Raw genomic sequence first — 13219 nt, 5'->3', positions numbered from 1 at the left:
CCTCTATAAACATGTACATCCTGAAGTCTACTCAACAGTCTTTTATCTACCAATACATAATCCAACAAACTACTGTCATTTCGCCCTACATCATATCTTGTATACTTATTTATCCTCTTTTTCTTAAAATATGTATTACCTATAACTAAACCCCTTTCTATACAAAGTTCAATCAAAGGGCTCCCATTATCATTTACACCTGGCACCCCAAACTTACCTACCACACCCTCTCTAAAAGTTTCTCCTACTTTAGCATTCAGGTCCCCTACCACAATTACTCTCTCACTTGGTTCAAAGGCTCCTATACATTCACTTAACATCTCCCAAAATCTCTCTCTCTCCTCTGCATTCCTCTCTTCTCCAGGTGCATACACGCTTATTATGACCCACTTCTCGCATCCAACCTTTACTTTATATATATTTTTTATTATTATCACACTGGCCGATTCCCACCAAGGCAGGGTGGCCCGAAAAAGAAAAACTTTCACCATCATTCGCTCCATCACTGTCTTGCCAGAAGGGTGCTTTACACTACAGTTTTTAAACTGCAACATTAACACCCCTCCTTCAGAGTGCAGGCACTGTACTTCCCATCTCCAGGACTCAAGTCCGGCCTGCCGGTTTCCCTGAATCCCTTCATAAATGTTACTTTGCTCACACTCCAACAGCACGTCAAGTATTAAAAACCATTTGTCTCCATTCACTCCTATCAAACACGCTCACGCATAATTCTTGAATTTACACATTCATATTCTCTTTTCTCCTTCCATAACTGATCATTTAACATTACTGCTACCCCTTCGTTTGCTCTAACTCTCTCAGATACTCCAGATTTAATCCCATTTATTTCCCCCCACTGAAACTCTCCTACCCCCTTCAGCTTTGTTTCGCTTAGGGCCAGGACATCCAACTTCTTTTCATTCATAACATCAGCAATCATCTGTTTCTTGTCATCCGCACTACATCCACGCACATTTAAGCATCCCAGTTTTATAAAGTTTTTCTTCTTCTCTTTTTTAGTAAGTGTCTACAGGAGAAGGGGTTACTAGCCCATTGCTCCCGGCATTTTAGTCGCCTCATACGACACGCATGGCTTACGGAGGAAAGATTCTTTTCCACTTCCCCATGGACAATAGAAGAAATAAAGAAGAACAAGAGCTATTTAGAAAAAGGAGAAAAACCTAGATGTATGTATATATATATATATGCATGTGCGTGTCTGTGAAGTGTGACCAAAGTGTAAGTAGGAGTAGCAAGATATCCCTGTTATCTAGCGTGTTTATGAGACAGAAAAAGAAACCAGCAATCCTACCATCATGCAAAACAGTTACAGGTTTCTGTTTCACAGTCATCTGGCAGGACGGTAGTACTTCCCTGGGTGGTTGCTGTCTACCAACCTACTACTCTGCTATATTGTGGAGAATTTGCTAGTGGATGTGAACATGTTTCTCAGATCCAAGTACAATACTACTCATTTGACTACTTGGCTTGTGTAGCACAAGCCTACACAATTACAACACACGGTAAAGAATGCAGAATACTATAAATTAATTTGTACATATTATTATTACATTCATGAGGAAAGTACTAAGTCCACTGGGGTCATACATTGCCTAGGGGAATAAAAGCATTCAGAAATTTCTCTACAATATTACAGGTTAACATGACACTAACCGTCATCCTCCTGTTGGACACCATGGGCCCCTCTTCATTTTGTAGACTCTGCATGACAAAAAAAAAAAAATATACAGTAATTAACAAATACTATATAGTACATTAATTTTTAAACCATAATCCAGTTTCAAGATTCTACTTCTAATATATTCTCACTTCCAAAAACTAAAGTCTGAATTACAAAACAATTGATATACAGGAAAGCAAGAACAGACTGGAAAACAAATTAAGGCAGGAGATAGTGAACTCAGCAAAAGACAATTAAACAAAATATCTCCATGGGGAAGTGGAGCAGAATTCTTCCTCCGTAAGCCATGCGTGTCGTAAGAGGAGACTAAAATGCCTGGAGCAAGGGGCCAGTAACCCTTTCTCCTGTATATATTACTAAATTTAAAAGGAGAAACTTTCGTTTTTCCTTTAGGGCCACCCCATCTCAGTGGGATATGGCTGGTACGTTGAAAGAAGATCTAAATCATATATGGTATAATAATAAAACAGGATGACTAGGAGTGTATATAATTCTTGGGTGAAGAGAAGGAAGGAAGGGTGGGTTGGGGTTATCCTAGGAAAGGTTGGGAGGGAGGGAGTAAAGGAGGTTTTGAGTGCTAAGGGCTTGGACATCCACTAGGCTTGTGTAAGCATGGTGGATAGGAGTGAACAGAGGATAGTGGTTGTTATGATTTGATGTGCCATTGGAATGTGAGAAAGATAATACAGTGGTCCCTCATTTATCGTCGTTAATCCGTTCCTGGAAGTGCGACGATTATTGAAATAGACGATTTTTTAATCAATTTTCCCCATAAGAAATAATGTAAATACACCTACCATCCGACTTATGACCGAGTTCAGTTCCGAGAAACCGGCCGTAAGTCGAAATGGTCTTAAGTCGAACTTTACTACTGAATAGTATCAACAAAACATTTTTGTAATGACTTTATTTTATTGTTTTATTTTGGTATTTCATGTTTTACTTTACCTTTTATGTTGTTAGTACTGTATTTTATATTGTAAGGTTTAGGATAAACACTGTGTACAACACAAATAGTTGTTTATTTCCCAGAAATTTGGCATAAAAAACACGGTCGTAAGCCGAGTGGCCGTAAGTCGAGCAGGTCGTAAGTCGGATGGTAGGTGTACAATTAATCCGTTCCTGACACCCAGAAGTATTACAACAAAAAAATTTTTTACATGAAATATAGATGTAGTACATAAACAATACAATGGGACATGATGAATGAAACATTAACAGCATAACACCTACCTTTATTGGCGATTCTTCTTAGTGTATGGAAGACTGGAGGAGGAGAGAGATTGGATATGTTACTGTTTGGAAGGGGAATCCCCTTCCATCAACACCCAGGTACCAAGTCCTTTTCTGGGGTTACTTCTCTTCTCTGTTTCCTAATGCCACTAGGACCAGCCTGAGAGTCAATGGAGTCCTGTCTCGCAAAAAAACTGTCCAGAGAGCTCTGTTTCTGGCATCTTTTTAAAACTTCCCTAAAATGGGCCAAGACTCTGTCAATAAATAACAAAAAGGCACAATACCGTGACTGGAACAATACACAAATAACCCGCACATAAAAGAGAGAAGCTTACAACGACGTTTCGGTCCGACTTGGACCATTGACAAAGTCACTGTGCAAGTTGCCGATATGGCTCAGGGTGATGTTTCTCCATAAATCTTTCCATCCTACCCCGCATTTAAAAAATCTCCTTAATTTCTGAAAAAGGCACCTTCTTCCATCTCTCTTCCTCCTCCTCTGCAGCAAGATTCTGAGCTGCAATCTGTTGCTGTTCCTGCTGAAGCTCTTGCAGCTCCTCAGTGGTTAGCTCTTCGTTGTGGTCCTCCACCAACTCTTCCACATCCTCCAAACTCGCATCCAACCCCATGGAACTCCCCAGTGCCACAATAGAGTTCACAAACCCTTCAAATTCCCTCTTGTGGACACAATCTGGCCACAATTTTCTCCAAGCAGAGTTCAAAGTCCTGGTAGTCACTCCCTCCCAAGCCTTACCTATAATGCTTTCATATTGTTCAATGATGTTTTTCTTAAATTCAATCATATTTCTCACCTTCTTTACCAAAGGCTTGGCACTAGGAGCTTTCTTTGGAGTCAGTAGCTTATTTAGCACTTGCAAGCACTAAAATGAATGGAATATTATGAAATATTTCGTATGAACAAGTGAGGGGACCGTCGCTCACTGGTAAACAATGGCACACTGGCTGGGAAGGGAGGGCGACGCGGCTCAGAGCCGTGAGTATGCGTCCAGGACGAATGACGATTAGTGAGTCAACCGACCATTTGCGAGCCAATGTTTGGACAAAAATAACACGACGATTTCCGAAAAGGACGATTATCGAGCCGGATGATTATCGAGGGACCACTGTATTTACAAAGGATTCACAGAAAACTGGTTAGCCAAAATTGAGTCCTGGAGGAGTGGTAGGGATGTTGCAAATTGGAGGGTCATCTGAACTGTAATGTTAGTGCACTTTTGGCTAGACAGTGATTGAATGAGTGATAGAGTTTTCTTGTTCATCAGGTCAACCTATCTCAGTGTGAGATGGCCAGTGTAATTATTAAAATCTACTTTATCATGATCATTATAAGAAAAGACAGTGCTAATTTGTTTTATTTAATGTTAAAACAAAAATTAAAATGGTAAACAAAACTGCAGTAATTCAGGACATCAAGTTAAGAAGCTGAAATGTGAAATATTTTGTGAAGGTCAGGCAATCTCTAAATTTAATTTTCCCTAAAGAACTGAATGCCTCTATATTTAAACTGAGAAAATTATATTCTTTTTCAATCCTTTGTACTGTATTAGCAGTGACAATAGAGTAGATATTTGGTTGGTAGACAGTAACCACCCAGGGAGGTACTACAGTTCTGTCAAATGTGTGTGAAATGGAAACCAGTCATTGTTTTACACAACAGCGAGATTGCTGGTGTCTATTCTTTCTATCTCAAACATGCAAGATGACAGGTACATTTTCCTACTTCCATTTTCTTATTAGGTCTTGTTCTTATATTATTTCCTTTCATCTCCATGGGGAAGTAGAGAAGAATCCTTCCTCTATTAGCCATGCATGTTGTAAAAGGCAACTAAAATACCAGGAACAAGAGGCTAGTAACCCCTCCTCCTGTATTAATTACTATATTTAAAAAGAACATTTTCTGGGTAATCCTACCTTGATTGGAGACAGCTGGTGTTAGAAAAAAAATCAATGGATGAAATAAAGAGAACATAAAAGTGATGGGGCAGCTCTAGCAAGGACTGGCTAATATTTGGTACAAACATAGAAACAACTTTAGCTACCGCACTGTTACATTAGCATCTATACTTATAATGGATTTCAGATCATTTCTTAAGATATAATTGGGTAGCTTTCTGGATATATGAGTGGTCTCTATGAGAATATAAAATATGTACTGTATTTAAGAAAATAAATGTTTACTTTTTCTTTGTCTTTGTATCGCTGCACCTCCTCTTGCATAATACTTCCTTCATTCTTTGTGCTCCTTTTCGACTGAAAGAGTAAATAAAATCACATATCTTCTGTATTACATGGAAGACAAAAAGGTTTTTCATCATAAAGACAACACATAGAGAAAATTGGTTAAAAGAATTTTAGTAAATGAGGATTCAACAGGAAATGAAATTTCAATGAACAGTCAACAGAAGGAACAAAACATAGCTGATACACCAGAATATATGGTAAAATAAAATGCTGAAATGCAAGCTGAACAAATGTTTACCAGGTTTACTGTATAAACAGATTCATCTGTATTGTTCCTTTCACAATTACTTCTAATTACATCACTTTTCATATAACCAGCATTTTCATTCATATAATACTTTCCATAGTCCTTTCATCTTAATGAAGTTAAGCAAAATTAAATGTAGGATGTAAATGAGTGGGTGATTTGCATGGATGCAGCCCAACCTTTGGTCTTGGAGCACCTCAATAATCAAAGGAAATCTTGCCCCTGACATAGATACTGTATACTAAATAATATGAAGGTCAAGATGAAGTGAGTCTAATCATAAAGTTACAAGTTGGATACAGTACTTACTATAATTATTAATGTACACAGCCTAATGGTTAGGGGCAACCTCAAGAAGCCACAGACTTTGTCCCCAATATTGATAATTACAGTATTGAATTACATAACAAAAATTTTTAATGAAGTGGACTAAATATTAGAGTTGTATCCTGCAAGACTGATACTGCTGGTCTTCTTGAGGTGAAAAGTTGTGTACATACCAGTAAGAACTACAAATATTTCCACTCAGCATAAAGGAATCAATAAATCGCTGGCATTTATAGCCAAAGAAATGTAATACTACTCTGTAGTGAATTTCATCATCTTACATTACCAGGATAATTACCTTTCCCTTACTATCTTTTGATTTTTCAGCAATCTTTCTTCTTCTTTCATGCAGTCTATGGGAACCTTTATCCATTATCTAGTTGACCTCAAGTACTGGACCTACCGAAGGCAAAAACAACAGAGCCATGTTAACAGAAGAGTAAAAATCATAACACATTTACACATTCATGCTTCCTACTATTGGTAACAAATACTGAAACATTCAGATGGATAAAATTGATTTCATTGTACTATAGAGTATTTTAATACTGTATCAGGAAAAATAAGCATACATTTACATTATCATATTCGTGGAAGGAGCACTAAACCTGTAAGGGTCATATAGTGCCTAAGGAATGATCTGCAGACAGTAACACATGTGTACAATTTCAATACTCATATTATATGCCTTCACTTGTGGAACATTAACCCTTAAACTGTCCAAATGTAGATCTACGTTCACGTGCGGGGGGGCTCCGAACGTAGATCTACGTTTTTTTTACATGCTTTCAAATGGGAAAATAAAGGTTGGAGAACTACACACATGAACATAGATCTACATTTGGACAGTTTAAGGGTTAAGTAGAATAAATGTAGGTTAACCCCAAAAAGAAGAGAACCAAAGAATCCCAAACAGAAGTTAAAAAATGAATATAAGTCACTTTGTCTAACTCTTTTGGGCAATCCTAGGTAATCTACACATATGCTGCTATATATGATAATTTATGTACAGGTGGCCCTCCACATTTGCTAGGGTTAAGGGATCAAGAACCTCGTGAATGTTGAAAACTCGGGAATGTCTGTTGCACAAATATATATTGTAGGGAAATATAATAATAGCATTTACTTAGCCTAACAATACTGCTTCCTTAACCTATTGAACCATGAACAATCATAAAACACACGAAAACATCGTAAAATAAACCATACCCCAGCCAGGATTGAACCCACGGTCAGAGTCTCTCAAAACTCCAGCCCGTCGCGTTAGCCACTAGACCAGCTAGCCACATGTTGACAGCAGTGAAGGGACTTGAGCTAGAGTTCGTCACGGCCACGCTAGCTGGAGATTCGTCTGTAAAAACTTGCATTTGTGGTCACAGTGGTGCCTGTGCTAACCTTCCTATGGTGTAGAAATATACCTAGTTGGACGAATCTTATTGTGGCTAGCTGGTCTAGTGGCTAACGCGACGGGCTGGAGTTTTGAGACTCTCTGACCGCGGGTTCAATCCTGACCGGGGTATGGTTTGTTTGCAATCGTGTCATTACGATTTCGTGAGTCACATCGTAAAATACATATATGTATTGTATATCCATACATTTTATGGTTTAATAACAAATGAACAAACGAAACACCACTCGTGAGGTTCGGCAGACGAATTCTGATGTCTTGTGATGATGATGACAATGATGATGATGATGGTTATGATAGCTATGCAGTTACTGATGACAGTTGAATGGAGGTGAATATTTTGAGTGTAACTGCATGGCATGATGAGTCTAGTGTGTGGATTTTAACTCTTCACTGCCAGCATCACTGCCGATAATGGGCGGTGGATCATCGACATCACTAGAGTCAGAGTTAGCAATGAGAGTAGTGGCAAGCTTCCATGTGAAGAACATTGTGATGGGCAACTGAGACAGTTTCCTCTTCATATTTACAAACAGAATTTTGTAGGGAATTATGTACCTATCAATGTCAATCATCACCTTCAAAGCCCTCAACATCGATGGGTCTATGTCGTAAAAAAATTGTTTGAGCTGTGATGTCATTCTCATCGCTTGCCCTAGTTTTTCAAGGGTCAGGGCTTGAGGTTGATTGGCCTCAGCAACTCTCTCCTTTTCTTCATCCTCATTCTCTGACTGCACAATCGCCACCAACTCTTCATCATTTAGGCCCAGTGCTTGTTCTTCAACCAGTTCTCTCACCTCACCCTCCTGCATGTCCTCGAACCATTCACCACCAACTAGCCTTGCTAACTCCACAGTCTTCCTCACGGCTTTGTTAACCTCGTCCTGAGGACCAAATCCAACAAAATCACACACACACACACTCTGGCCACAAAGTGGCAGGAAGCATAAATATGATTGGGCGGCTGGGCATTCGCAAATGTTCGAAGCTCACGAAAGTGGAACTCACAAATGCGGAGGCCACCTGTAACTGTATTTGTGTGTACCTGTACCTGAATAAACTTGCTATCACCTAAACCAACTGACTTGCAAACCATATTCAATGTTCTATAAAGAAAAAAGAAAAGCCTTAACTTTTTTATATATGTACTATTTTAATCATGGGAAACTGGAGGTACTCAGGTTTGAGTTGAGGAAGGGGATTATAGCTCCTATTCCATGGTTCAAGAGAACTTTTTGATCCTGTAGCTTGTGGATATGTTGCACGTTTCCTTACACGTTATCCTTTTCATATAGCAGTACATACATAGTTACTTTTCACTCATATATTTAGCAGCAAGTAGGGCGATAGTAAACAAATGCTTCTTGGAAAATTTTGGTCCTTAACCCTTAAACGGTCCAAACAAATCGACGTTCAAATTTGTAGTACTACAAAAGCAGATCTACATTTTTTAACATATTTTCAAATGTAACAAAAAAAGAAAGTAGATAAAATTTTTTTTTACACGTTTTAAAGTGTAAAACAAAAAAGAAGATCTACATTTTTTTACATACTTTCAGATGTTGAAAAAACATATATATACGTTTGGACCGTTTAAGGGTTAATTATACTAGTTAGAAATGTTTGACATCAAATTTGGTTATTTTATGTTGATCACATTGTAAGAAATATAACCAAACCTAACAAAACCCACCTAACCTAATTTAATATAACCTAACATAACTTAACCTTACTCCACCATCAGTAGAGATGCTTTGGGTAATATCCAGATCCAATCCTTTTGAGAACTCAGGCATTATTTTCCTTTAAAATGAAAGTAAGGAATCTAAACCCTAATAGTATTATATTCAAGGAGGAAGCGCTAAACCTATAGGATAATACAGCACCTGTGGGGGGGATGTGAAAGGTATTCAGGCTTAATTCAGAGAACTGGAACACAGATCCAAATTCCTAGGTCAAGAACCCTTCACCAGTGTCAAGGAACCTTCCTTGAGGGGTACACCCCAGTAAACATTGTTACATCTTGTACAAATTTTGGGGGAGACATTAGCACGAATAACAACCTTATTTTGACTCAAATGTAGTGTTAGGGCCAATCAACAGTCAGCAGAGAGTCACTTGACATGCCTCAGTCAATCACAGGGAGTATAAGCAACAATGCACCAGTCCCATCCACTGTTGTCAGCAATTAATTTACATTAGGAATCTTAGGTCGGGTTATTTTTGGTCATAAGGTAGAGACACTGTGCCTGTTTATTTATTTATTTATTTATTTATTTATTTTATGTCTTTGCAAACAGTACATTGAGATTTTGTATTTACAATAGTGGGTTGCAATGCAAAGAGAACCTCTATTATGCCTAGGCATTATGGGCCAACTTAACATTATTGGCTTACAGTCTACTTAATACTAAGGAATATATCATAGTTGTACAGTAGGATAGTAATTATTTCATAGTTGTACAGTAGAATATTAATTATAAATGAATCAAAATTTGTACAATACAAAGATATATTTATATTCGAAAATGCTTTTTGTGAAAACAATGATTCAATTACATTCCTGTCAACAATGGATAAAAGGTTCAATGTGATTGTTTCAGTTATGATGTGGGAGTACATAGGTGAGTAAGCGTGTACTGAGTAATTAGCATTTAGTCTAGGGTGATTAAGTGGCTTTTGAGAAGAGTCTTAAATTGATTTTCAGACTGGGTTACTTTAATATCTTCTGGTAATGAATTCCATATTTTGGGGCCCTTTATGTGCATAGTTTTTACACAGTGTGATATGGACACAAGATATATCAAAAAGAGATCTGTGTCTTGTGTTGTGGTATTTGCTTTTTTTACTACACTGTTCATTTTCAATTCTCCTGACATGTTTGTGTCAAAGGAAGAATTAATAGTGAATAATGTAGTGCAGAGAGGCAGTGTCTGACTATTGAGGCTCATGGGACCCTATGTCTAGCTCTTACACAATGTCATGTAGATTATTCTTGCTCATCGTGGTACTCTGTTCTAACAAAAAAAAAAAACTGAAAGGGTGACCACAAATCACCCAGAACAAAATGGTGAGATTTACCCTGGATCTGGGTCCAGGAGAGCATGTAGGCTAGGATGAATTTCAACAGGATATGCTGAATGTTGTAAGTAGAATAAAGTAACTTAGGTTAATCATGTTTTAAATTACTCACAGTAACTTGTAACCTGGATGTCTGCTGACTGTTGTGGGTCGTATACTGGGAAACACAATAAATAGACCCTAATGGAAATAAGCCACACTGAATGACTTTCTTGGATTTTCTTGGGTTACTTACACATTGAGTTATTAATCCAAATAAAATCACCATCAAGGACCCAATGGATATATGTTCAAGGGCCCCATTATTATTATAATTTAGGGGGAGTACTAAACCCGTAGGATTATGCAGTGCCTGTTGGGGGATGTTGAAGATATTCAGGTTTAATTCAGGGAACTGGGGCACAGATCCAATTCCCTAGATCAAGAGCCCCTCACCAACGTCAAAAACCTTCCTTGAGGGGTCAAGGACCCCATTGGAAATACATTCACGGACCCCAATGATAATACATTCAAGGACTCCAATGGAAATAATTCACTAACTTTTCTGGGTTATCCTAGGTAATTTACACTATGTATGATAATTGTAGTTATATATACCTGTGTCTAAATTAGCTTAATTATCGTGGCACGCCCCGTGATGGACCCATTCTAATGATCCTCCCCAAAAAATCAATAAGCACAAAATCTTCACTAAAACAATAATCAGAAAACTCAAACACAAGCCTGCAATATGTTAACTAAGTATTAAAACTTGATGAGCAAAGGGGATCGTAAAAAGAGGCAAAAATATATGATGTTGCACATTTTGAGCGTGTCAAACCTCCCTCTCGTGTTGTGGGAAGAAGTTCCTCTCGTCACCACCAGAGCTCCACCTGCTTGAACTAACTTTTTAACTTTGTAAGTCAGTTTATTCAGGTATACACAAATACTGTTATATACATTATCATACATAGCAGCATATGTGTAGAGAACCTAGAATAACCCCGAAAAAAGTCGGATTTATTTCCATTGAGGTCCTGGTCCTGGTGGGGTTAACTATGATAATATTTGAATAAATTTTTACATAATGTAGCATTAATCATTCGTACATGTATTGATCAATATGTAGGTGTATACTAGGTCTCAGTCACTCCCTAGACAGGGAGCCAAGGCCGCGCCACCACTTGGCAAAGGCTCAGGCCGGGAGTATACCGGCGAATCTTAAAAAAAAAAAAATATACAAATTAAAGGCAATCGACACCAGCCCTGAGCCCAAGCTTGCAGATCACAAGACTGTCATTCCCATTAGTTCCCCTTGGGGCGGGGATGGACAACCAGAGAGGCCTAGCTTCTCCCTACGAGCCCCGTGAGGGCGGAGAATGTGGCTAGGCCTGGGGACAGTTGGTCCCAAAGATGAGGGGTACTTGTGCCTCCTCCCATGGGAGACTTAGGTCTCAGACACTCCCTAGACAGGGAGCCAAGGCCGGGCCACCACTTGGCAAAGGCCCAGGCCGGGAGAATACCGGCGAATCTTTAAAAAAAATAAATAAATATAAATGGTTATAATTATGATCATAATTTGTAAAGGGGTGGACCGGTAAACCAGCTAAAGGTCTCGGTCAGATGACCAACGGCGGGTCATCATCTAAGACCCGCGTCAGGAAACACTTGTCCTCTTTCCTGACAAAACTACCTAACCTAACCCGTGTTAGGTTAGGGAGATGCACTAGGAATAAAGTGAACCGAGTTATATACATTAACATTAATGAGAGAATCAGATCACAGTAATAGAACATGAATGTTACAGGTACACTTAAGTACAGTTATAAGACAAAGTGACTTATTTCCAGTAGGAGAAGCATAAAATTCATAATGATGGGATAACAATACAACCTGCTTTGGAATTTTAAGCTGGAGGGTTAGAAATCTTGGATAACTCAAGAAAACCATTAGGTGTACTTTATTTCCATTATTGTCAGTGTTCTTAGCCCTAAACTCTGGAAGTCTCTGCCTGCTGATTCCAACTGCTGGCAGATGCCAGGTCACCTCATAGACAAGACCGGGCAAGGACTACGCTGGCAGATGCCAACCTCTTCAGTGCTACTGTTAATAAGTTTATTTAGGTGCAGGTGCACATAAGCACAGTTATCACACACAGTGTAAATTACCTACATGCACAACTAAATGTCGCTATCTCAGTACAAACATTGTATCATGCTGAGAGTTTGTCTTGTCCATGTTCTTCCAGCTTTCCTTCAACTCCCATATAAGATGCATATACTGTCTTATCATATTTGTATTGTAATTTAAGTAACTAATGGCACTCACTGTACTAAACTTAACAATTGTATCTTCTTATTGTGATTTTTGTTATTATGAATTAACTGAGTAAATTTTAAGTAGCTTAAGTAGGTAGGTATAATGTTTGTCACGAAACAGGACAAGTGTTTCCTAACGCGATCATATGATGACCCACAGCTGGAACTTGTGGTTATCTGACCGAGGACTTTTGCTGGCTTAATGTCCATGTTGGTTTGCCAGGACGGGTCCTGGCCCGGGTCTTCTCCACCCTAGAAAATGCCATGCCCATATGACAACAGGAAAATGCAAACTCCCTTCCTGTAAGCTTTTTCACCCTGAAATGTGTACCTCTTCAGTACAGGAAAGACTGTGCTATAACTTAAATTGCCAGGCACACCATCTAAAGGGGACAAAAAGATACAAAACATCCAGGCCATTGAAAAACCTGGGTAGCCACAGCCACTCAAGAGGGAGAGGTTTTTTAGTGCCAGGAAGGAAAAAAAACTGGCAGGAAATGGCAGATATCGTACACCAAATCCAGTCATTCCTGGAGTGGAACCACAGTCGATGGCCTCCACTCCAAACCAACAGATACAGATGCTAATGCCGGAAAAAAATCCCCCCCCCCAGTACCAACAATACCACCAGTCCGATGACATTCTTCTTTGCAAATATACAG

The 13219-nt window shown here is 38.7% G+C and overlaps 1 protein-coding gene across 10 annotated transcripts in view; it reads right to left on the bottom strand.

The window, feature by feature from the left end:
* Positions 1-11142, bottom strand: part of LOC128684691 (uncharacterized) — a 131307-nt gene extending 120165 nt beyond the window's left edge. For 7 of the 10 annotated variants that reach the window (XR_011393956.1, XR_011393955.1, XR_011393957.1 and 4 more), the window contains exons 1-4: positions 11081-11142; positions 6070-6170; positions 5135-5206; positions 1675-1722 (exon numbers count right to left, since the gene is read on the bottom strand). Coding sequence is in view for 7 of the 10 variants with exons in the window: in XM_070099815.1 (XP_069955916.1) it covers positions 1675-1722; positions 5135-5206; positions 6070-6144 (195 nt within the window). In the remaining 3 variants the exon portion in view is untranslated. The other 3 variants (XM_070099799.1, XM_070099804.1, XM_070099806.1) reach the window with 3 other exon arrangements.
* Positions 11143-13219: the final 2077 nt, after the last annotated feature.

This window comes from Cherax quadricarinatus, chromosome 5, assembly GCF_038502225.1.
Source record: "Cherax quadricarinatus isolate ZL_2023a chromosome 5, ASM3850222v1, whole genome shotgun sequence".
NCBI classification, from domain to species: domain Eukaryota; kingdom Metazoa; phylum Arthropoda; class Malacostraca; order Decapoda; family Parastacidae; genus Cherax; species Cherax quadricarinatus.
The sequence above is the reverse complement of the archived record's forward strand: the minus strand, read 5'-3'. Positions and strand labels throughout refer to the sequence as shown.